General features: G+C 44.9%; 2 protein-coding genes and 1 long non-coding RNA gene across 4 annotated transcripts; 1 reads left to right on the top strand and 2 right to left on the bottom strand.

Annotated features, from left to right (window-relative positions):
* Positions 1-1437: 1437 nt before the first annotated feature.
* On the bottom strand, positions 1438-5634 carry TXNIP (thioredoxin interacting protein). The gene is made up of 8 exons (XM_040462519.1): positions 5096-5634; positions 4518-4590; positions 4249-4396; positions 3936-4038; positions 3537-3793; positions 3288-3444; positions 3024-3175; positions 1438-2872 (listed from the first exon to the last, which is right to left on the bottom strand). Exons 1-8 carry the CDS (start codon positions 5343-5345, stop codon positions 2837-2839), a joined length of 1176 nt encoding a protein of 391 aa, XP_040318453.1. The 5' UTR covers positions 5346-5634; the 3' UTR covers positions 1438-2836.
* Positions 3338-20973, top strand: LOC121021827 (uncharacterized). Its single transcript, XR_005786694.1, has 3 exons — positions 3338-3462; positions 8668-8675; positions 20964-20973. It is a non-coding gene; the product is annotated as an uncharacterized LOC121021827 (long non-coding RNA).
* On the bottom strand, positions 17900-22106 carry HJV (hemojuvelin BMP co-receptor). 2 transcript variants are annotated; one of them, XM_040462517.1, is made up of 4 exons: positions 21928-22106; positions 20453-20624; positions 19507-20081; positions 17900-19003 (listed from the first exon to the last, which is right to left on the bottom strand). In XM_040462517.1, the coding sequence occupies exons 2-4, from the start codon at positions 20532-20534 to the stop codon at positions 18377-18379; spliced, it is 1284 nt and encodes a 427-aa protein (XP_040318451.1). In that variant the 5' UTR covers positions 20535-20624; positions 21928-22106; the 3' UTR covers positions 17900-18376. The 2 variants fall into 2 exon arrangements, with proteins under 2 accessions (XP_040318451.1, XP_040318452.1); XM_040462518.1 differs by lacking the exons at positions 20453-20624; positions 21928-22106 and having other exon boundaries at positions 19461-19816.
* Between the last annotated feature and the right edge of the window lie 2816 nt (positions 22107-24922).

Here is a 24922-nt window from a genome sequence, read left to right as displayed (position 1 = left end):
ACAGAATCAGAAACAGGCTCCAGGCTCTGAGCCATCAGCCCAGAGCCCGACGCGGGGCTCGAACTCACGGACCGCGAGATTGTGACCTGGCTGAAGTCGGAGGCGCCCCTTTTCAGTCTTTTTCAATTCACACTGATTTCATTAACTTCCAGGAGTCTGAGGTCTGTAATTAGCATGTGGAAGTCCGCAGAAAAGTCACCCCCCAAATTCCTAGATAAGGACCAGATCTGTCTGCAAAGGTTTAAGCCAGAAACCAGGCAAGTACGTTGACTTCTGAGGTTTCAGGGTTCTCATACCCATCACCCCTTTAAGAGTAAAAATCATTTCAATTAGAGGCGGACTTGTGGTATCTACTGTAAGAAATAGGAACTGCAGAAGCATATCCTAAGGGATGAGGGAGGGGTTAAATACTCAGCAAACATCTGAGTTATGATTATGTGTTTCTTCTATAGGAACTGTGCTAGAAGCAGCAGAGACAAAAGATGGTAGCTGCCTTCAACCAATACTCAGAAGTCTAGATCCTTAAGTCCTGAATGATTATCATCTTGTAACTTACTGTATATGAACCAGGTTTAGCTGAGAAGAAACTTCAGCATGAGACCAAATTATAAAATAGGGAACCATAACCCTTTCCTTTCAGGTCTCTCACCGATCTTATTTGAGAGCTAATTTTATTTTTTAAAAGATGTTAATTTCTACACCCAATGTGGGACTCAAACTCACAACCCTGAGCCTCATACTCTGCCAATTGAACCAGCCAGGTGCCCCAAAAGCTCATTAAAAAACATTTTTAAAAAATCTTTAAGGGGCGCCTGGGTGGCTCAGTCGGTTGAGTGGCCGACTTCGGCTCAGGTCATGATCTCGCGGCCTGTGAGTTCGAGCCCCGCGTCGGGCTCTGTGCTGACAGCTCAGAGCCTGGTGCCTGTTTCGGATTCTGTGTCTCCCTCTCTCTGACCCTCCCCCATTCATGCTCTATCTCAAAAATAAATAAACGTTAAAAATAAAAAATAAAAAAAAAAAATCTTTAAGTGTCTTCAAGTAAGTCCCAACATGGGACATGAGCTCATGATCCCAGATCACCCTCCACCAACTGAGCCACCCAGGTGCCCCTGAAGAGCTCATTAAAAAAAAAAAAAAAAAAAAGTGCATGCACTCCAAAATCCAAGGATTTCATTCTGAGTTATCTACGGGTGCAGAAAACTAGCCTAGACCACCAGAATATCCCACTACAGTTTTTAGTTAACTGGAAAAAAGACTAAATGTAGCTAAAATTCCTTCCTTTTGCACCCCAAACCCCACCCCTGGACTACAATCATTAGGGTCAATAGGGAAGCTTTTCTCCACAGGATTTCCAAAAATGGGAATCACTAAGTGGGGGTAAAGCTCCTTCAGGCACACTTTCCAGTAACTTCAAACACCACCTCACAGACAAGAAAACCATTTTTGCCATTAAAAAACTTTATTTTTATTTTTTACAAAGAATATCCCCCACTTGGGGTGAAAATATATCTGGTTAAGTACAAAATATAGTTTTTATCATACAAAAAGATAAACATTTACAAAACAAAAAAAATGAAACCGCTTTCAGCCCACATACTTTCTCAGAAGAAGGTGGAGTTCAGTGCTCTGACACAGGACAGTGAACAAAGTGCTAAGGCTGAGGGGTCCGACCAAGTGCTCAAGGGCAAGGGCTGCAGTTAGAGAGGACTGTCAACATGCCGGGTCTCCTAACACTGCAGGGAGCCCTGGGGGCTGTGGCGAAGGCGGCCTGCTCAGTTCTCATGGCAATGTCTGGAAGCTCTGATCACAGTGTTGGCGGCATCTTGATCTACAGTTCCTCGGAGGGTGTGGAGAAGTCACAGTGGGCGACGCTGATAGCAGCAACCCTTCTCACATAATTGTTAGAATTACAGAATTCTGTACACTGGGACAAAGCCTCAAAAGTGAGGAATAACACTTTTTTTTGTCATTGTGCTTAGCCCTAGAGACGTAGTAGACCAGTTTTAGCTTACATTTGAGATAGGGAAAAAAATTTTTTTCGAAAGGAACTAAAGTGCCAAGAATTATCACCTCAGAAGCAAGTCCAAGGAGTCACATGAAAAGAAAAACACATTCTCCCATATGAAAATGTTTGCAACAGGAGAATACAGTGCAATAGGCTCAAAAAATGGCTTTTCAGACCTTTGGTGGGGCATGGTTACAACTGCGTTAAGCCAGATTAAAGTACATTCGAAGCAAAGACAACCTTAGAGCTTCTTTTTAATTCACATGGGAAGCTCTTCTCCAGAAGTTCAAACCACATCAAGTTCTGGAAGGTTTTTCTTTTCTTTCTGCTGTAAGTGTAAAACAAAGGGCAACACTGATTTTAAGAACCTTCTTGTCCCAAAATTTTGGCCAGGATTTTTTTTTTTTTCCTTTTCCGAATTTGCTAAAGTGGCTCTGCTCCACATGGCACAAGAGTTCAAGATACAGAATCCCCTTCAAAAACCCTGGGGAAGACCATGTCAGGAGGCCATTTCTACCCCTTATTCAAACTTACTAAAAATGCCTTAATTTTCAAGATCTGAGAAAACAGGATGGGCCTGAATTTTTGTAGTGTGTTTTTAAACCCATCCAGCAAACACTCCCTATCACAACCTCTCCCTGGCTGAGGATGAGCGTGCACCATTTTAAGGCCCAGGAGGTCGTCTGCTGATCACCTCCTACACTGGGAGTCAGAGGCTGGGGTGGACCCATACCCCAATGGAGAGACTGTGGAGTCTCTGAAAAAGTAAGAGTCCAGGAAGAGAGGCAGAAAGAAACAAGTAAGTACAGCTGCTTCTTTTCTTCCACGTGTTCACTGCACATTGTTGTTGAGAATGCAGGGATCCACCTGGGGGTGGGGGAGGCAAGAAGGGAGAGAAAGAAAAGACCATTTTAGTTTGGGTCAGAACTGACAGAACCACCCAGTTTAGCAATACCTCCAACTCAACTTCCTATGGAAGGTTTAAGACAAAACGTAGTGCTAAAATGATAATTCTCACCTCTGTGTAGGTAGGTGGTGGCATGAACTGGAATTCGGGAGCGTACATAAAAATAGGGCTGTCTTGAGGACTGTCTGTGTCATCTAGCAGAGGAGTGGTGGGGCTCTCCAATCGGTGATCTTCAGGAATGATATCCATATAGCAAGGAGGAGCTAGAAAAAAATATAGGCATAAGAAGTCTGGCTGTGAAACACCTGACCATCACAATTTCACAAACCCAAGCAGGCCAAAGAGGAAGGATGGACATTATTAGGTCTGACTCACCTTCTGGGGTATCGGGGATGTTTAGATCTACCCAACTCATCTCAGAGCTGGTTCGGCTGGCCATGCTGGATGTCCGGCTGCTCAGACCTGACCGGCTACCAATTACGAGGGGCAGATCAAGGATGACTTTCTTGGAGCCGGGGACGCTGACATAGATCTAGAAAGGAAAAGGACAGTTTGTTAGATTACAGGTCTGGAGAAACCACTGCTATTTTGACAGAAGGATAATCTCTGACTCCACCCACTCACCAGTAAGGAGTATTCAACTCGAAGGATGTTGCAGCCCAGGATAGAAGGCCTAATCTTCTGCACCCGAAGGCTCTTGCCACGCCACGATGCACAGGTTCCTGAGATGATATGATTGCCTCTGACCGATGACAGCTTCTGCGTCAACACTTTGGTTTGGCCATTGGCAAGGTAAGTGTGGCGGGCTACTATGGCAGCTTTGGGGACCACGATGCGGGAACATGTATTCTCAAAGTCAGCATGGATAGAAATCTCATCACCTAAAAAATGAGAAAGGTGAAAACTTATTAGCTGATGCTTGGTGCAATTAGTGACTTTTCTCCTATCCCTAGCCCCTGCCCTCACTCCCAAAACCACAGTCCCTGTTTTATCAGTCTACCATTTTAAGTACTAGGTTTTTACCTTCACAGAATCCTTTTCTGTCAATTCGGGCAGAGACAGACACTCGCCCATCAGGAATGAACATGCAGGAAACTTTCTTCTCCTTTTTAGCAGACACAGGGGCCTATGTTGAATAGGAGTAAAAAGAGGTTTTGAGGATTCTAGAGATCCTTTTTTTTTTCTCCTTTCCACTTCCTTACCTGGAACAGGCAACTTTCCTTCCCACCTTGGTAATTTAGGGCTGAATTCCCTGAAGTGCTTCAATCTAATGCCTAAGACACTTAATTTATCATCCCCGAAACCCAAGAGAATAGGATTTTAAAAGGAACCTCACCATTAAATCAGGAGTATTGACATCCACTAGATCCATCACTTCGAAAATTTTCTTGGTCTCTTGAGTGGGCTGGCTGGGACGATCAAGAAAAGCCTTCACCCAGTAGTCTACACACCCATACTTTCCTTTGAAGGATGTTCCCAAAGGCCTGTGGGGGGAAAAAAAGAAGCGGTTAATCTACAAATGCTCTCCAAGAACAGGAAGTGACCAAAGGCTGGGAAGAGTGTGAGAGATTAAAAAGTCCAAAGATGCATTCAGCAGACACCTACCCCTGAGGAAGCTCAAAGCCGAACTTGTACTCGTATTTGTTTCCAGGTCTCATGATCACCATCTCATTCTCACCTGAAAAGAAGGAAAAGCGAGTAGCCGGTAAGTTTCTTGTTACACTTAAAATGCAGTTGTGCGATAAGGAGTTCCTGGGCAGCAAGCAAGCCTACTGTAGTTCCCCCACTTTTATCTGGTATATTCTTAAATGAGATTCTGATGCATTTTGTTGGGCAAAAAGTTACAAAGCCCTGCAGTGATGACAGGCTACTATCATCTCAAACAGGAAGCAAGCAAAGAACAAGCAACTTATGCGTTAAAAAAAAAAATCCTTAAATAGCTAAGGCAACACCCCTCAGGATCACCTTCAGATCACAACACTGTAGGAAACTGTACAAATCACCATTTTTTAAGGAGTCTGCGAGTCAAAACTTAAAAAAAAAAAAAAAAAAAAAAGGAAGCAACACGAAATTCAAGCCGCTCAACCCGAGCAACTTGGAATATTTAGCAAAAGCTCCAACTGTCCGTTTCAACTCTTCCCGAATCAGCTTCCACCCTCCCGGCAGACAACGGGGCCACTCACCTGTGGGCTCGTCTTCCAAGAGAAGCGTGTCTTCGTAGCGCAAGTACTCGGAGGTCTGTTTGCACTGCTGGGATCCCTGCATCCACAGGACCTTCGCCACTCCGCAAGCCAGGATCCTGACAGCTTTGACTCGAGTGACTTCACAAACCTCCACTACCACCCGGCCAGCCACCTTCTCCCCACTGCCGTACACCTTTTCAGGGTCGTTAAAGACCACCTCAAAAGATTTGATCTTCTTGAACATCACCATGATTGGACTGGGTTGGCTTAACAGTTAAAAAACGGGGGAGAGAAAGAACAACAGCAAAAGTCCCAAATCCAAAAATTACAGAAAATTAAGGTTATCTCACTCTCCAACTCTCCACTAAAATCTGATGGAGATGTCAGGAAAACGTAAGCTGCGGGTTATGCCAAGGAATTTCCAGAGAAAAATCAGCTTTTTCCCCCCCTTTCCTCCAACAGCTGGAGGAGTGCTCCGGAGCTCGGCGAAGCCACTCACGAACGTGGACCGAAGAGAGCAGTGTACAGTTGCTAGCGTGCGCCGGAAACTGTTTTATATAGTAGTCAGGCACCGCAGGGCCACGCGAGCGCTGGCCCGGAGGCTCGTGCTGCCCTCGTGCACAGCCCTCCCATTGGCTGCCCGGTCCTTGTTTACCGGGAGCCCAACCAATCGGCGAGGTCGCAGCGGCGCGTGGACACGGTGTGCGCCTGGCGGGGAAAATGGTTGTTGTGCGCCGCCGCCTCGCCGGGAGGAGGGGGCGGAGGGGCTGCGAGCGGCTGCCCTCCGGCCCAGAGGAAGCGGGGCCTCTCTGACCCTAGAATTGATCGCGGGCTGGTGGCCATCGGAGGGTGGGTGCAAATGCTTCTGGGCTGGGAGCGGCGTTTGCGGCAAAAGGAAAATGTGCTTAGGTGGGAATTTCATGCCTAGCCTTAGCCAGCGCAATTAATTTAGGGGCGACTGTTTATTCCCGGCTCACAAGTCGCAAGTCCTGTGAAAAACAATCCCTTCACTCCAAGAATACTTCAGATTTGGGGCGGAGGCCAGGGAGCGCTGGTGTTACAGTTCAGGAAGAGACCCTTTGTCCTTCTCTTGCCCCGCGGCTCTGTCAGCACCCAACCGACTGTGAAAGAAAAGGAGAACGTGCCACAAGTTGTAACCCCCCTTTCAGTCCTCAGTGGACAAAGGGTATGCTCGGCCATCTTCCTCCCTCTCTAGCCCCTCGGAGCCCGGGAACTGCGTGCCTGCGCTGTTCTCACTCCCTGTACCCTCTATTCTGTTCTCTGTGTTCTCTGGAGCGTAGAAACAGGGCGTATTCACATCCTGTTGGTTTTATCCCCCCCCCCCCCCCCCTTCAGTTTCTGCCTGCAAAGTTGAGGAACATTTTGTTTATGTTCCCCCCGGTTACCTATTACTCCTTAGTAAGGTGTGCTCTCTGGGCTCTGATTCTCTCTCACTTCCTACTTCTCAGGAAAGGAAAGGGGGGGGGGGGGGGAAGACGTTTCACTTGCTTCGCCTTCCTGAATTCCTTGCGCTCCTTCTTGTCTGCATCCCCTCTGAAACTCACTAAATCAAAGGTACGTTCCTAGATCTGTTGCTCACACTGTTCACAGACTTCTAGTTAAAAGTTCTCTTGTTTGTAACCAAAGCGTCAGTGGAGAGATGGCTGTTTTCCTGCTTGAAGGCAGAGTGTTCCTATCTTTCAAAAATGTTCTTCGAAGCCCTTCAGAAATCCCAGGAAGGAAACAAGACAAAAGGGTCACCGGGACACTATATGTTCAAGATAAAAGAGACCCTGACTCCTCACTCTGTGTCGTCCTTTGGCTGCCACATAGGTTTCCCCCCACCCCACCACTGGGCCATGAGATGACTTAGGAGGTGACTCCTGAGAAAATACTCGAAAATGCAATCAGAAAGACTTGCAGCAATACAGGGATTTCCCCCCACACCTTTGCTTCGATTCCTGGGCCTCCCTCATGTCTGTGTTGAAGTATCAGGAGATTATGACCTCATTTTTTTTTTTTTTTTTAATGCTAGAAAGAGGAAGATAGTGCTTCCAAAACTGAGATGGGGAAGTAAATGAGAAACATTAGGATATACAGAAATCCTATTGTCAGCAAAAAGAAGGCTATTCATCGCTGTTAAGGATCCTTCTTTCCTTCCTCATACACCATAACTGGGTTGACACCCTAAGGCTAACAAGTTACAACTCAGCACCACTATTAAGCAAGCTCAACACTCAGGCATCAAAACTCTGTTGGAAATCACACACACCCCATCAACCCTCAGGAACAAAAAAGGGAACATGTTGATCCTTGGGGTGTGTGGGTTTGAGGCGGCACCCTGGTTTAGAAAGTTAATCAACAAGCGACTTGTTTTCCAGGCTGTCAACAATATTGATTGAATTATCAGGAGTAGGCAGGGTAGGACTCTCACCAAAATAATTTTAAAAATTCAAAACTGTGTCTTCTGGGAGAACTTTTAGTTTGATGGGTATGAAAGTGTACATAGATATGAAACATCAAAATGTTTAGGAAGAAATACATGAGCCAAGGGCGTGGTATGTAGCTACATAAATTCTGAGGGGCAAGGGGGAGAAGTGGGTAGAAATAGACCAGGATGTTGTTGATTCAGGGCATGTTAGAGAAAAGGGAATGCTGGTATTTATTTGGGCACATCTATGAAGGGCTGAATTTTTTGAGCTTTTAAAAATCTTCAAGCAATTCTCTCTTGCTCTAAGTTTCTCTCTTGGGCTCAGTTTTTTTTTTTCTTTCTTTCCCAGTTTGCAGAACTCAGTACAGACCACTTGTTTGCGCTGTGCTGTGCTTGGGTTCCCTTCCGGGCCAAAAAACAATTTAGCCTTGGCAGTAAGCAGCTGCTGGCCAGGCCCCTGGCCAAGGCGTGTTCTGAAACGAAGCCCTCTTGGACAGAGTTGTTTACGACCTTTCACCTTATAACCCGGTATTCTGATTAAAATCTCTCCCTGAGTCTTCTTTCTCAGTTCCTGCATCAAAGAAAGAAAAATCTTGTAAGTTCCTGTCCCAAAAGCAGGGGACATACAGTCGTGGGGTGCGGTGGCGCAGTGGGGGAGGGGAGGGCAAGTCTAGGAGGAACAGCAAAGTAGGGCTAAGTCCAGGAGTTTTGCAAGTTAGATCATCTTTACCTGCACCTTCCCCACCCTCTTAATCTCTGTGCCAGTAAAAAGCCCAATGGTGATTGTTGTTTGTCTTACTGGCCTTAGTTGAGTAAAGCCAGAGCTCTCAGGGAGGGAAGTGCCCTTCCTACTCTGTTCCAGCCAGGGCCAAAGTGCTGGCTGCATTGCTCTCTTCCTTAACTTCTGGCCTGATAAACACTTAGAACCCTAAAGTTCCTAATGGAGGACAAATCCCTTTCTTTGTCACCTCTACTCTGTGAACTTGCCTTTACCCGTGTCCATCAGGCTTTCCTACTTTTTTCCCTCGGCAATGTTAGTTTAGAGGCAAATAAAGGCCCAAAGGAAGTGTGGGATTCCAGACTGCTCAACTGTGGAGCATGCCTCTGGGTCAGGAATAAGAATATATTAATAATTGTACAGCGTCTTGAGTTCAGAGTGCCTTTTTTTTGTCATTTATCAAGCACCTGTCATGGACCGAGTCCTTAACATAGTTATTTCAATGACATTTTATTTGTAAGTGCATCTGTCATCTTGTTCCAGAAAGGACTTAAGGTTAGATTATTTCATTGAATTCTCACAATAACTCTGTGACTCAGGGTTGATTAAGTCAGGCTCAGAGGGTTAAGTAACTTGCCTTGAGGTCACAAATTTTGTAAATAGAGCCACATCTTGAACCCAAGTTTGTCTGGTCTAAAGTATTGAACTCTTTCAGTTTTCCTGCCTCTCAGTACCTTAACACATTGGTTGTAGTTTCTTTTGGTTTTTTAAGCTTATTTATTTTGAGAGACAGAGAGAGCGGCGGGGGGGAGGGGGGGCAGGAGGGGCAGAGAGAGAGGGAGAGAGAGAATCCCAAGCAGGCTCCACACTGCCAGCGCAGAGCCCAGTGCGGGGCTCGAACTCAAGAGCCATGAGATCATGACCCTAGCTGAAACCAAGAGTCAGAAACTTGGTACTGAGTCACCCAAGTTTCCCAGTGCTTTAACCCATTGTATCTTGTATCTTGTATCTTGTTTAATCCTACTGTAAAGGATTCAGGGCAAGACTCATAACGTTTTAGAGTCAAAGGGGACTCTAGCAGTCTTTAAAAAACAAACAACAGTGACAAAACAAAAAACAAGACCGAGGACATAAAGCTAATAACTGGTGCAGCCATTCTCCAAACCCTGGATTCTAAACACTTAACATAGAGCTCTTGTCTCTACGACGCTTGGTGAGGGTTCTTGTTTTTTTTAGTTTAGATTTAATTATTAAAAATTCCTGATCTGGGGGCACCTGGGTGGCCCAGTCGGTTAAGCATCCAACTCTTGATTTTGGTTTAGGTCATAATCTCATGGTTCATGGGATCAAGCCCCATACTGGGCTGGGCACTGACAGTATGGAACCTGCTTGGGATTCTCTCTCTCTCTCCCTCTCGCTCTGCCCGTCCCTTGTTCATGCTTGCTGTCTCCTTCTCTCTCACAATAAAATTAAAATAAAATAATGAAAGAAAAGAAAAGAAAAGAAAAGAAAAGAAAAGAAAAGAAAAGAAAAGAAAAGAAAAGAAATACAAAACGTTTTCTTCAAGGTTTCCAGAGTGGTTTTTTTTGGCCTTATTGTCTTTGACTGCTGTATAATTTGAAAACTGCCATCTTTTAAAACTTTAAGAGTTCATCTTGACTTTTAGACTTTCTCCTTTTCTGGCAACTTTTTTTTTTTTTCTTTTTAATGCTCATTTATTTTTGAGAGAGACAGAGACAGAGTGTGAGCAAGGGTGGGGCAGAGAGAGATAAAGGAAGACACAGAATGTGAAGCAGGCTCCAGGCTCTGAGCTGCCAGCACAGAGCCCGACACAGGGCTCAAACCCACGAACCGTAAGATGGTGACCTGAGCCGAAGTCAGACCCTTAACTGACTGAGCTACCCAGGCGTCCCTCTGGTAATTTCTTTTTTCTCTGCCCCCTGAAAGCTTTTCTTGAGGACTTGTCCTTGGCCCTCTCCTTTTCTTCCTTTACATTTTGCTCCTCAATTTGCCCATCTGTATATCACTTGTGTCAAATTTATACTATGCCTTTAGCTTGTCTCCAGAGTTGCAGCTGGCATCTCAAATTCACCTTGTCCAGTGTAGAATTCATCATCTTGCCCCGCTGTGCTCAAATTCAGGTCTTCCCTTTAATACTTTTAATGGAACCATTATATACTCATTCCCCAATGAACAAGGTTTCAAATCAAGGAATTGCTTTTGATTCCTACCTCTATAACAGTCCCCACATCCAATCAATTGCCAAATTCGGTAGAGGCCATCTTCCCAGTGTTTCTAGAATTTACTTCTTATTTATTATTTCACTGACCGGCAGTCTGCTTCGTGTTCTTGTTACTTTTGCCTTGATTGTTTGAATACCTTGTAATGATCTTTCTGCTGTAATCTGTAGACCACGACTAGATTAATGTAACAGAATTTTATTCCTGTCTGTTTCTGTGATGCTCCAAGATTCATTGATTACTGAATCAAATCCAAATGCTTCAACCTGGCCTTCACAAATTGACCTCATCCCAGCTTTCCAGTCCATTTCTCACTACTTCCTCATGAATGTACCCTCTACCTCAGCCAAACCTGAGTACTCAGTGTTCCCCTGATACATCCTTCTCTGCCTCTGTGCCTTTGCTTATGCTTTTGTCTCTACCTGGAATACCTGATCTTCCTCCCCCACCTCTGAATTTTGAAGTCCTATCCACTCTTCCACAGACAGCCAAATGACTTTTCCTCTCTGAAACCTGTCTTGATTCCCAATCGCTTCATCTTTCACCTTACAACCACACAGAATTTCGCTCTCTTTTGAATGCTCCATGGCACAAATGTTATTCATATTTCTCATACAAAACCTACATATAAATTTCCTTTTCTGTCCTAGATAATGAATTCCTAGAGAGCAGGAACTCTGTTCTCTTTCATCTTTGAATCCTTCATAACATCTAGCAGAGTACATTTCATAGAGTTAGTATATTATTGAATACAAATTTGAATTGATAGACTGGAGTGTACCTCTAGAATACAGTATACCACTAATCAGAACCTAGTATTGTTTCTTATCAGTGTTAGACTTTAAACTTCAGTTCTCTCTGCTATACTGTAACTTATATAACCAGTCCTTCCTCAAAGCCTATGGCCCAATCATGTGTCAGGGCAAGGGTGGTAAGGAAGTGAGAGGCGATGGTTTGTTTTTCTGGGGAGACAACCGGGCTATGTTGATATTTATGAGCATGAAAGAGATGGGACATTGTGTGCTTAGCCGAACTTCCTCTTTTCTAAGAAATTTTTTCTTGCACAATTTGGTAATCCATTTGGCTCAGCTCTGCCACCCAGTGGGTGAACTAATGTACCGTCCAGATCTTTAGTCCAAGGATTGTCTCGAATGCACGGAAGCTTTTCTGAGACCTGAAACCCTGAGTAACAAAGATGATTCTTTGATTGTGAGAAGAAGGAACAGAGGAAGGAATATGATATTCGTGACTTAGAGGAAGAAACTGTATATTAAACCAGTTTTCTTTTTTTTTTTTATCCAGACCGACATTTAACAATACTTTGTTAACAGCATTTTAGAGTGTACATAGAGCTACTTATACATGTGCATTATTAAGCAATTGCATAAACACTTGATTCATTAAATAAGCAGGGAGATATTTTTCAGAAGAGAATATTATGATTCAGAGAGCTCAAGTGATTGCCTAGAGTCACACAGCGAGGATAAAATTCATATGACATATGGCTGAAAGATTTCTCAAGTAGTGCATCTCTGATCCTTAAAAAAAAAGAAAATTCAGGGGGTACCTGGGTGGCTCAGTCGGTTGGGCACCTGACTCTTGATTTCAGCTCAGGTCATAATCTCAAGGTTTGTGGGATCAGGCCCATGTTGGGCTCCATGCTGCTTGGGATTCTCTCTCTCTCTCTCTCTCTCTCTCTCTCTGCCCCTTCCATGCTCTTGCACACTCGCATGTGCTCTCTTTCAAAATAAATAAACTTAAAAAAAGGAAAATTCATCTCCTTTGTAAAGATTTCTATGATTTCTACAAGCAGATTTAATTTCCACCTTCTTTGTATCCCTACAGTATGTTGGACATAAGATTCTGTATATTATGAATATTGATCATTTATCTTATAATTATCTGTTTGTCTGTTTCTTTCCCTCTAAACTAAGTTCCCCAAAGGTTGTCTTATGGGCTGCACAATTTAGGTTCTTCAACAATTCTAAGGAAGGTTAAAAATCAATCAATAGGATTATTTTAGCTTGATCAGCTAATGTGTACTATAAATAGCCCAACCCATTCCTTGTCTTTCTGGTTCTCATTTGTTCTCTAACACTGATGGTGTTCCCCTGAAGCTGTAGCCTTGGCTGTGGTGGATGCAGGGCTGTATCCTCCATGTAGAGAAAATAACACCATAGCAGAATATTTTCTTGTCAGATGCTGTAGTTTTACCAAAGGGCCCTTCAATTCTTGGCTGGAGTGAGGTGGGGTGGGAGGGCAGAATGAAATAGCTGATAGATTTTTTTTTTTTAATCTGACAACTCATTTCTTGGAGGAGTTAAAGAAAAGTGCTATATCAAAGACTGATTACATGAAGATATGGAATATAAATACAGTGGAATATTACTCAGCCATAAAAAAAGAGATCTTGGGCGCCTGGGTGGCCCAGTCTGTCAAGCATCTGACTCTTGATTCAGGCTCAGGTCATGATCTTGCGGTTCACGAGATCAGGCCCCGTGTCTGGCTCTATGCTGCTAGTGCAGAGCCTGCTTGGGATTCTCTCTCTGTTCCTTCCCCACTTGTGTGAGCTCGCTCTCTCTCTCTCTCTCTCTCTGTCTGTCTCAAAAAATAAATAAAACTTAAAAAAAGAGAGATTTTGCCATCAGTGACAACATAGATGGACCTACAGAGTATTATGCTAAGTGAAGTAAGTCAGAGAAAGACAAATACCATATGATGCCACTTATATGTGGAATCTAAAAACAAAACTAATGAATGAACAAACCAGGAGAAACAGACCCATAAATACAGATGGTTATAAAAGGGGAGGGGGTGGGGGACGGACAAAATGGGTGAAGGAGTGGGAGGTCCAGGCTTCCAGTTATAGAATGAATAAGTCACGGGGATGAAAGTACAGCTTAGGGAATATAGTCGATGATACTGTAATAGTGTTCTTTGGTGACAGGTGGTGACTACCCTTGTGGTGAGCATAGCACTTACTTATTAACTTGCTGAACCACTATGTTGTACACCTGAAACTAAGACAACATTGTGTGTCAACTATATGTGTGTGTATGCATATATGTGTATGTATATATGTAAATACAAAATATTGGTTCTTTGAACCAATAGCAGACAATGATTCCAAAATCATTAGCCCTGTAGCGAAGGCAGAGTCCAGTTATCTTGCCGGATTTCTCGTTCACTTTCTCCAAGCCCACCCTCCATTCACAAGTTTTATCTCAGGAAACATATGTAACTTATTTCTTCCTATTGGGAAGGATGATGAATAATTTGGTTTGGGAGTAGGCAGAAAAATTGAGGAAGGCCTTTTATTTTCTAGTGGCTTTGCCTTCTTTCCTTTCCCTAGTGCTGGTACAGTTTCCTGGCACTGATTTTTGAGAACTGTAATTACTGGACCACAGAAATTATCTTATTGAGGGCTTACCAAAAAACATCAGTCCTCATGCCTCACTGAGGCGTTCAGTAGAGTCTCTTCCAATTCTTGTAGCCTGTTTATCTAGTATTTACTTTATATTTCTAGGTGATATGTTTCTTCTTTCCATTCTTAATTTAGAAATAGTAGACATAGCGTTGACTTTTTTGTTACAGTAATTGAAATGTCAGCTTTCACATCATGTTGTATACCTGCCTTCTCTTTCCTTTCACCTCATCCTCCTAATATGTATATCACAGTTTTGGCTGTATCAACAGCCAGTGTTTACATTATTGCCTCTGCGTAAATAATATCCTCTGTGGACCCAGGTAGTATATTTTCATTGTTTCATGTCTTGAACAACCCTTTGTTTGTTGAAAAGTTATAATCATTTATTTAAACAATTTATTGGTTTAACTGTGTACCTATCTTCAGTTTATTCCTGAGATTCCTGAAATGCCTATTCTGTCAAATGTTTATTAGACTTTTTTCTCAAATGACCAACATACCTAATAATCTAAGAAATCCATTTTTCTTTCTCAGGGAGACTTGCCCCCGCCCCACCGAGTAATTCTTTCTAGTCACCACTGCCACCTGCTGACTGTTGTTGGAAGAGAAAGATGGAACTCTGAGGGGCAGGGCTGATGTTTTTCAGCCAGAAAATGGCCTTTTCTAAAGGTAGCTGACCTTTGGAATGACTTCATCTGAGGAAGGAATGAAATCATGAAATATTCTCTTTTCCTTGATCCATTATCCTCCTCTTTTCCTTTTCTAGAAGAAGAAAAGTCTGTTCTAATCTTCCTTAGGTTTTCTTTTTTGTTGTTCTGTTTTCTAATCTTTCTTTTGATACTGTGATCAGTCTGAGCCTTTGATCCAACAAAGGAAAAGGGGAAGATGGGCTACCTGTTTTTAAGAAAAACTACAGCTTGAGGTGCCTGGGCGGCTCCGTGGGTTAAGTGTCTGACTCTTGATTCTTTGGTTCAGGTCATGATCTCACAGTTTGTGGGTTCAAGCCCCGCATTGGGCTCTGTGCTGATGGTGCAGACCCTGCTTGGGATTCTCTCTCTCCCCTTCTCTCTGCCCCTCCCCTGCTCTCTCTTTCTTTCTCTCAAAAAATAAAATAAAATAATTTTTTTAATTACAGCTTTATTGGGTATACTTGATGTATAATAAACTACACATATTTAAAGTATATAATTTCATGGGTTTTGACATACATATACTCATGAGATTGCTGCCACAATCAGGTTAATGAACTCTCAAAATTTCCTCTTGCCCCCTTGTAAACCATCTCTTCCCCCTTCCCCCTTCCCCCTTTTCACCCATTCCCAAACTATGTATTAGTTTGCATTTTCTAAAATTTTATAAAAATGGAAGCACACAGTATACACTCTTTTTTTGTTTGGCTTCTTTGCTTGCATGATTATCTTGAGATTCATCATGTTGTTATGTGTACTAGTTTATTTCACTTTATCGCTGACTGATATTCTGTTGTATGGATTAATACAACTGGTGTATCCATTCATCTGTGAATGGACATTTGGGTTGTCTCCAGTTTCTAATTTTGTTGGTTATTACAGAGAAAACTGTAACGAACATTTGTATGCAAGTCTTTGTGCTGACATGTTATCGTCATTTCTCTTGGGTCAATACCTAGGAGCGGAATGTTTAGATCATATGGTAGCTGTATGCTTGGCTTTATTTTTTTTTTTTAATTTTTTTTTCAACGTTTATTTATTTTTGGGACAGAGAGAGACAGAGCATGAACGGGGGAGGGGCAGAGAGAGAGGGAGACACAGAATCAGAATCAGGCTCCAGGCTCTGAGCCATCAGCCCAGAGCCCGACGCGGGGCTCGAACTCACGGACCGCGAGATCGTGACCTGGCTGAAGTCGGACGCTTAACCGACTGCGCCACCCAGGCGCCCCTGTATGCTTGGCTTTAAAGAAATTGCCAAACTGTTTTTACAAAGTGGTTGTACCATTTTACATTCGCACCAGCAGCTTGTGAGAGCTCCACTTCTTGCCAACACTTGATGTGGTCAGTCTTGTCAATTTTAGCCATTCTAGTGGTTGAGTAGTGTTTTCTCATTGTGACTAATTTGATTTGCATTCCCTTCGTGACTAATGATGTTGAGCATCTTTTCATGTGCTTATTCCAAGCTACCCATTTTTAAATACTCCCTTGTAATAGGGCTAACCTTAAGTTTGGGCAAAGGAAACAGTGTTACATGACAGGTACCATGAAAGAATCTCATTTACCAGTTGGCTATGAAATTCTTGACTGACTTGAAATTCCCACACCTGAGAGATAAAGTTACTCTTTTGAGTTAAGAGAACCAATATAAGGAGCACTTTAAAAAAAAAATGTTTATTCATTTTTGAGAGACAGAGACAGAGCGCAAGCAGGGAGGGGCAGAGGGAAAGAGAGACACACAGAACCTGAAGCACACGGGGCTCAAACCCACGAACCAGGAGATCATGGCCTGAACCGAAGTCGGACATTTAACCCACTGAGCCACCCAGGCACCCCAGGAGCACTTTCTAAAAAAAGAGTTTTTGAGGGAAAATGCCTGTGTGATGGGACAGCCTTGGACACCACCATCTCCCCCATTCTCTTCCATTAGAACAGATGGTTTTCTAGATTCGCTACAGGTTTCAGAGAGTGTGAAGACTGTTATTTGAAGGAGTGGCAGAGTGGCTGTAGTGCTTAGAGGATACAGAGAGGAGGGAAGAGGGGATAAAGACATGCAAAAAGATTTGAACTGGCAAGCCAGATAACACACCCTGCCTGGTAAGCCCTGGGGGTATCCAGGGGGTTTATGGTCAGGTGGGTGATACTGAGAGAAGAGGAAGAGAAGCGTGAACAGTGAAGTCAATAGAACAACTTCTAGTCTCAGTTTTCTCTTCTACAAACTAGATCCCTTCAACTTTGGGCTTTTGTTCCTCCTCTCCCCAGCTCTCCCTTTGGGCTGCTGATGACAAAAGAAAAAAGTCGTCTGTGCCCTGTTGGCAGCCACATCTCCACTTCCTTGCCCACCTCCACACCCAGAATCTTTAATGGCCCTCTGTTTCCTTGACAACACAGCATAGTGGTTAAGAGTTAAGGCTCTGGAGCCCAATGCCTGGGTTCAACAATTATTGTCAATTAATTAATTACTGCTCTACCCTTTATTAGCTGTATGATTGTGGGCAAGTTGCTTAATCTTGTTGTACCTCAGTTTCCCTATATAAAAGTAAAGATGAGACTATTACCTTCCTTAGAGAGTTGTGAGAATTAAATGAATTTATGTTTTTAAAATGTTTAGAACATTGCCTGGTAGGTTTTAAGCTCTAATAAATGTTAGCTATTAATTTAAACTCCTTGGACCCACTTTCAAGATGCCTGCTAATTTGGCCTCTGTCCATCTACTGTTCTATGCCTTTACTTCCTATCTATTTCATTTGAGTTTTGTTGGTTTCCTCACTGAATCATGAATCTATGCATAACTCCAGGTGGTTTCCATTGCCCCGGCAGGTCCTTAACAATTCAAATCCTACCCAGTCATCAAAGATCACTTCAAATCCCATCTCTTCTATTCCCTCTTCTTTATTATTTCCTTAGTTCGAATCAACTACCTTCCCATCTGAATTCATTGTACCACAGAATGTAGGGGATAACTGCACACTCATCACTCCTTCATGTGAATCAGTTGTGTCTCCCTAATAGCCTGTGAGCATCCTGAGGGCAGAAATAATATCTGATACTGCTGAGCTGTCTTTCAATGGAGTGAATACATTGCTTGTACTCCATTTCAAGCATGTGTAAAGAGATTCGGCATAGGCCACCGAAGAGGGTGTGAAGAATTCATAGCTTTAGTAACAGATCATTTAGGGGCGGGATGCCGGCTTCTTTCCTATCTGTGCCATCCTCCAAAGGGTCCAGATGATCCTCCTAAGATCCCGAAGACCCCCACTTCACTTCTGAACCGAGAAAGCAGGACACATCTTACCCACTTATATTTGTCAAATAAATTCCATCTTTAATCATTTCCTCCTCTTTCCATTTTCCAAGAGAAAATATCATTAGATCTTTGAATCTCTCATAGATAGTGATCGCGTGTTCCTCTCTCAATTCTTTCCTCTGAAAAGTCTAAATCCTTAAGTTTTCTACTGATCATCAGGACCCCTATAACGTCGACAGTTGTTGGGGTGATTTCAGGAGTAGATGGAGTACAACAGTTCGCGGATCATGACTGGGACTGGGAAAATGGACAAAGAGCCCCCACAGAGGTCTAGATTGCAGAAGCTTTGCCCAGAACCCTTATTCCGTGATCATTTCAGCCCGGGACTGCAGCCTTATCTGACTCTGGTTAAATGGCATCATTTCACATGTCTGCTGGTGACCACTGTTTCCTTCCATGATTCTTTATGTTCTTCTCTGCCAGCCTCTATGCCCACATCATTTCCAACCCAATCATGGGGTTGCTGGCCACGTTACTGAATGCAAAGCCACAGAACGAAGAGCCCACTCCAAATGAGTGGGGCTAGGAGGGTTCCCGAGGAAAGAGGAACCCCGGCATCCGAGGGGAAGAGGTGCAGCTTTTCTAAGTCCGGCAGGAAGGCTCGGGCATCCTCCAAAGCTGCCTGAGCTGCCACAGTGAAGTTCGGGTCACCAGAGATCAAAACATCAAAGACACAGGAGTGGAAATAAGCGTCTTCAACTGGCAGCCCTTCCTTACACAGCCGTCTGGCGGTGTCAATGGTCAGAGCTCCCCGGCGGCTGCGCTCTGAGCGAGAGAGTCGCTGACTTGGGGGGCACCCCCCAACACAGAGCTGTAGGTCTTGCTCAGCTGAGAAGGCCCGGGCCACGTCCTCTGCTACCTTGATGGAGAAGGAGAGCTGCCCAGCTGTCTGCCGGATGATTATAGTTGTGCCAATATAGGCGGCTCGGATCTCCACGTGGTTCCCAGGGTTAGCAGTTCCAATGGACAGACTGGACCCCCCGGGTCGGTCACCTCCATTGATAGAGCCATCTTCAAAGGCTGCCGGAAGATTGTCCACCTCAGCCTGGTAGACCTTCTGATCAATGCATTCCTGCATGTTCTTAAATATAATGGTGAGCTGTGAGGGCAAGAGGGAAAACTGTTCATTTTGTGCTGAGTGCTCCCACCCCTCGGCAGTCAGGTCTCACCCACAGTCAGGGACTTGATCTCGGCAGAGACTCGAGGCTTGTCGTGGCCCTCGCTCACTCTGATCCCTTCTCTGGTACTCCAGTATTGCCCCATCCCTGCTCGACCCCTCCCCCTCCTTTTTGGCCTCAATCTCAGCAACTCAGGAGAAGACAAGGTTTCCCTTCGGTAACTTCTCAACCTAGGGCTCCTCAGCTCTCCTCTCAACGTTCTCTTGTGTCTTCTGGATTTGAGTGAAACTCCCAGCGAAGGAAAGTGACTTAAGGAAAGAGTGCTGGGGGGGGGGGGGGGGGGGGGGGGGGGGGGGGCAGGGGAGGAAGGGGAGGTGGAGGAGGAAAGGGAATAGCGAGCATTGCTGTGCCACAGTTGGGGGTGGGAGGGAGTGGTACCGTGGGCGACCATGAGAGGGTCTGGAGTTGCTGCTGAGTCCCTGACCTTCCGGGTGGCGGTGGCGTTGGCCCCCGATGCCACGGGGGAGCTGGTGGCCTGGACAAAAAGGAAGTCATTATCCAGCAGGGGCCAAGCTCCTTGGACACGGCACGTGTGAAAGTGATGGTGAAAGCTGCGCACGTGGGGGTCCCCGAAGGAGGCGCAATGCAAGAAGCCCGGGGGACGCCCGTGCAGCCGGGAAAACTGGCCTTCATAGTCACAGGGGTCCGGGGCTGGGGGGCCGGAGGAGCGGGCGGGGCCTGCGCCTGGAAGGGCGGGGCCGCGGGCCGGGGGCGGGGCCGTGGGGCCCTGGCGGGAGCAGTTGTGCTGGATCATCAGGTCTTCGATCCCGTGCACCGCCGAATGGAAGGCCAGGTCCCCGCGGCAAGTGCGGGCGGTGCGTCGGGTGCAGAGAGCGTAGGAGCGGAGGGCTCGACAGAGGCCGCCTGAGCCCACCCCTCCACCTCGGCCCCCTCCTCCTGCTCCTCCTCGCAGGGCTCCCGGTGACCTCCCACCTCTAAGGTTCAGGGTGGACGATACATACTCAGCATTGCAGCGGAGGATCTTGCATTGAGAATGAGCTGAGGACAAAGGCAGAGGACTGTGAGACGGCCCCCGGATCCCCCCCGTAACTCTCCCCAAACTGGTGAAGGGGATTCCAGCTGTTTCTAAAACCCAACTGATCTCCAGCCCCCAGCCCCCTAGTCCTGTGTTCACTCAGTCTTGCTAAAAACGTGTGAGCCCGTCAGATCTCTTCTCCCTGTGGATTAAGCGCTTTTCCAGGGCTCTTCCCCAAAGCGAATGGGAAATTAAAAAAATATCTGCTTGAGAGTCCGGCGAGTGACTGGAACCCCCCAGCGCCCGTCCTTTCTCCTCACATGGGGTCACCTGCCCACCCTTGCACAGCAGCGGACCCTCCAGGTTCCCCAGCCCTTCCCTAGCCCTTTCTTACCATGTCCACAGAGGAGCAGCAGGAGGGTGAGAGTGCTTAGAGTTGGGGGGCTGCCATGGGGGGACCGGCCTGGATCCCCCATACCTATCCGGCCAGGTCCCCCCAGGCTCCGGCTCCTTCCAGCTGATGACCCTCCTACCTAGTGAATTTTGACCGGACTTCCTGTAAGGGACTGAAAAAAGAAATTTGGCCGGGCATGGGAAGAGAGAAGAGTTGAAGGTCATTCAGGATGATGTGCAGAGAATCTGGGAAGATCAGGTAAAGGACTAGCGGCTGGAGTTTGGGGAGAATAGGGCTCCCCAAACAGTGTGTGTGGCTGTGAAGCCTCTGTGCCCTGCTCTTGTGGCCACTTTCAGGTCCCTTATGCAATACCCTGAGGTGGGGGTGGAAGGAAGGTTGACTAGACTGCTGGGGGGGGGGGGGGGGGAGAGCAGAGTCCACTGTATTGCCCCACGCTAAGCTATCAAACAGCAGAAGTGTCAAAAATAGAGGGATCGTGAGGATGGAACAGACTCCAGTCATCCCAGTGGGCTCCTCAATAAAATTAGGATCTGGAAATACTTCAGAAACATACCTCTTATTTGCCCTCCCCATCTGGGGAGGGGGGGCACCCTCCAGGGGTCATTCATTTCTCTTCCTCCTTTGTGTCAGAAGTTTTTGCAAGGAGTGAGGGTGGTACACACACATCTCTCTCTCTGGAACATCAGTATTCGGATGAAAAGGGACCGATCTCTTTTATCAACTGAGAGAGCTCAGACTATATAAAATCCTCTCTCATGGAATAGTGGGATGCAAACCAAGCATGCAAATCAATATTTGTTTGTGCTGAGTCCACAGTTCTTGTATTTTTTTTTTTTTTTTTACTTTTCCAAACCTGACTGAAGAACCACTCTTTTCATTAATCTTCTCTGCAGAAGTTCTCAGGCCTCTGATGAGGACAGGCCTTGGGGAGGGGCTGAGTTACTCCTGCCAAACTCCCCTTTCTCGGGGTAAGGATGTGGACTGAGGTAGGAGTCATGCAGGAGGGAGAAGAGGATGGTGAGACTACAGTGTGGGCATAAATAATTTACAAGAATAGCCCCCAGCCTCGGAAGGCCGATGTGAAGGGCACTGCGGAGTAGAAGCAGGGTAGAAGGGTATCAGCGACTAATCATCTGAGGCTAAATTTGGCTTTGGTGAGAAAACCACAGAATAGGGGATATGGGAAACTCCTAAAACTTCATCAGAAGTCTGAGGCAACAGGGTAAGGAAGGAGCTAAAACAGGCAGAGGAGAGGTGGAAGACTAAACTTCAAGAGGCCAGTGGGCAGCAGCCAGAAAGAAATAAGACAGGAGGAGAAATGGAGACAGGCACCTTGGTATGAAAGAGATCCTAGCTTCTGGCCCAGAGACATTCAAGTAGGTGTTGCAATTTTATGAAAGCCTAACTTCATTCCAAAAGCTTATTAAAGGAATTGCAATTTCATTTTGACTTACTGTTTCCAGGGGTCAAACATTACTCTGATATCCAATCCTCCAGCCATGACTGCCTACTCTGTCCGTCAGCTCCGGCCAGGGGTTCCCCCGTCTCTTTCTCCATGTCTCCCCCAGATCCCCAGACCGGCTGCAATCTCACTGAGGTCAGGGAACCAGAGAAGGTTTGGTGTGGGGGGAAGGTGGAGTAAATGGCTGGCCAGAGTACTGGACAGCTGAGCGGGGGAGGGAGGTGGCTACTGAGTTGACTGTTTTAAAAATAGCTAAGTCCAAAATCCCAGGAACGTTAGTGGGGGTAGGGTATGGGGTGGGGGGAGAGTAGGAGGATTAGAAAGAATATGGAGTATAGGGTGCCAAGTGGGGAAGGGGGGGGGAGAGAAATATCATAGGCAAGTCAGATATCCACTTGCAGGTTATGTGACTCCAGTCACTGCCTACTCCAGGCAGCCCTCCAGCATTCTCAGTAACCAGTTCCCGGCCTTTAAAAACTAGAGTGAGAAATTACATACTTTTCTTTCACCACCCTCATCTCTGCTATATTGAATATTGCATTTAGTTTCTACAGAACATATCTAGGAGGTAGCTGCCTTTAAATGAGGTCTATAGCAGAGGCAGTTCACAGCCCCTCCCCCTCTGCGCAGAGTATTTCAGAAGGACGAAAAAAGCCAGCTGTCCAGAGAAGAAATCTGAGCTCTGAGTTGCTTAGGACGAGGGTTTGTTTCAGTCGACTGGTCCAGATCCTTGCAGCTGTCTATCCCCCGACCTCCTCCATTTCATTCCCTTAGTTTATATAGCAATGCCGCTTCCCTCCCTCTCACTGATACAAGCACAAAAACGTAAGCTCCTGAGTTGTTAGGGGAGGAGGCTAACATAGGCAAAGAGGGCAAGAAGGAATAGGGATAGAATCTTTTGAGGATTACTGATCCACAGGGGAGGGGGACTTGGAGAGAGAAACTGAGAGAAAAAGAGATTCAGAAAGATACTTTTGTGGAGTAACATAATCTTGTGACCTTTTAAGATATTGCAACCAAGGATTTAGCCATGTCATATTTTTGCAGCCCTAGGCATCTGGGGTCACCATCTCTTATACTTGCCAAGCGAAGTGAACACAAAGGCCGTCCAAATAGTGCTACTAAGGCATTTGATTAATTGATTTTGCATCTAATTCAGCATCTAGAGATCTACACAGTATTCTCTTTTTTATGCAGATATTTCTTTATTATTATTATTTTCAGTTTATTTTTGAGAGAGACAGACAGTGTGAGCAGGGGAGGGGCAAATAGAGAGAAAGAGAGAGAGAGGGAGAGAATCCCAAGCAGGCTTCACGATGCCAGCACAGAGCCCAATGTGGGGCTTGAACTCATGAAACCATGAGCTCATGACCCAGGCTGAAAACAAGAGTCTGATGCTTAACCAACTGAACCACCCAGGTGCCCCTATGCATATATTTCTGAAAAATTTAGATTTTTCTCAACTACATGAGTCCCTAGCCCAAGGATTTCATTACAAAAATGTAAAATGTCCCCAACCAAACTATTCAAGTGATTTTAAAACACAATCCCAAGTGGGATCCACTCTAAGGACAAAAAGAAATGCAAAAAGATTTTCAAGTAGTGATATTGTTGGTGGCAGTGTTGATATTGTTATTCTGCAACTATCACGGGTGAACTGCGGAATAAAACAAACCAGTATTAATGACAGTATCTTTGTGAACCAGGAGTTTTGGTGTAGGATAAAGAGATACAGATTTATCATTGATGAAGTTAAATAAAAATTCTGTAATTCTGAATTTAAATTGGAAATACAACTGTGAGCTCAAGGCATATTCTATCCTAAAACATTTCCTAGCTTTATGGTGAAAAGGCCTAGAAACAGTAACCCAGTAGCAATGACACTCCTACATTTGAACTGAGCTTTCTAAACACCATTTCGCACTGAAAGGAACTCCTTAGGGAAATGGATGATTTCAGGTATTGTCCAAGATAAGCAAGGTAGCCTTCAAAAACTATTAGGATTGGGGGCGCCTGGGTAGCTCAGTCGGCTAAGTGTCTGACTTCAGCTCAGGTCATGATCTCATGGTTCATGGGCCTGAGCCCCATGTCAGGCTCTGTGCAGACAGCCCAGAGCCTGAAGCCTGCTTCCGATTCTGTGTCTCCCTCTCTCTCTGGCCCTCCCCTGCTCATGCTCTGTCTCACTCTCTCTCAAAAATAAATAAACATTAAAAAAAAATTTTTTTTTTTTAACTATTAGGATTGTATCAAAAGGACTCAGAAGCAACTAGAGTAGGTCCACTGGCCAAAGATGGGACAATTTGAGTGTCAAAATGGATACATATTTGATGGAAATATGTGTGAGCGTCAAAATGGAACATATTTGATACGTTCAACCATCATATTTGTAGCAAATATGTTTAAATCAATGAATTCCCAACGATACTTAAAAACACAAACTCATTACTGGAGAATGCTAGGGCTCAATTCAGTATTTTGAAACCTGCTAGTAACTGGAAAGAACCAAGCATTCATCCTGTTTTTCCCGTGGGAATTCAAGATGAGGGGGAAATTTCTCTTTGTAGAAGTTTTCCAGCGAATAAATGAAGAAGGAATAGCATAATTACAAAATCACCATTTGGAATGAATGTATCTAGGCAATGATCAACCATTCAGCATGAAAGGAGAGACAAACATTATGTCCTCCAGAGCATGGGTGGAGTACAAAATGCCACCTATTGAAGCAGCCTTGCAAAAAAAAGCCCTTTCAGTCTGAATCTGATCTAGTGTAAAGATAACTACTAATTCACAGGGAATGCAGGAGATATAAATGATACCTCTGAGGCGCAAATCCAGATTGTGGGAATACTCTGAAGGAAAATTACTTTGGCTTTCTAACAAGTTGAAGAAGAACGGAAAAGAAAAGGAGAGAGAACTCATGTATTAAAAGAGACTTAAGAGACATCAAACAGTTGCAGAGTGTAGATTTTATTGGATTCTAATGCAAG

Source organism: Herpailurus yagouaroundi, unplaced genomic scaffold, assembly GCF_014898765.1.
Source record: "Herpailurus yagouaroundi ecotype Mexico unplaced genomic scaffold, PumYag 322, whole genome shotgun sequence".
NCBI lineage: Eukaryota > Metazoa > Chordata > Mammalia > Carnivora > Felidae > Herpailurus > Herpailurus yagouaroundi.
This window is presented reverse-complemented; position numbering and strand designations above follow the sequence as displayed.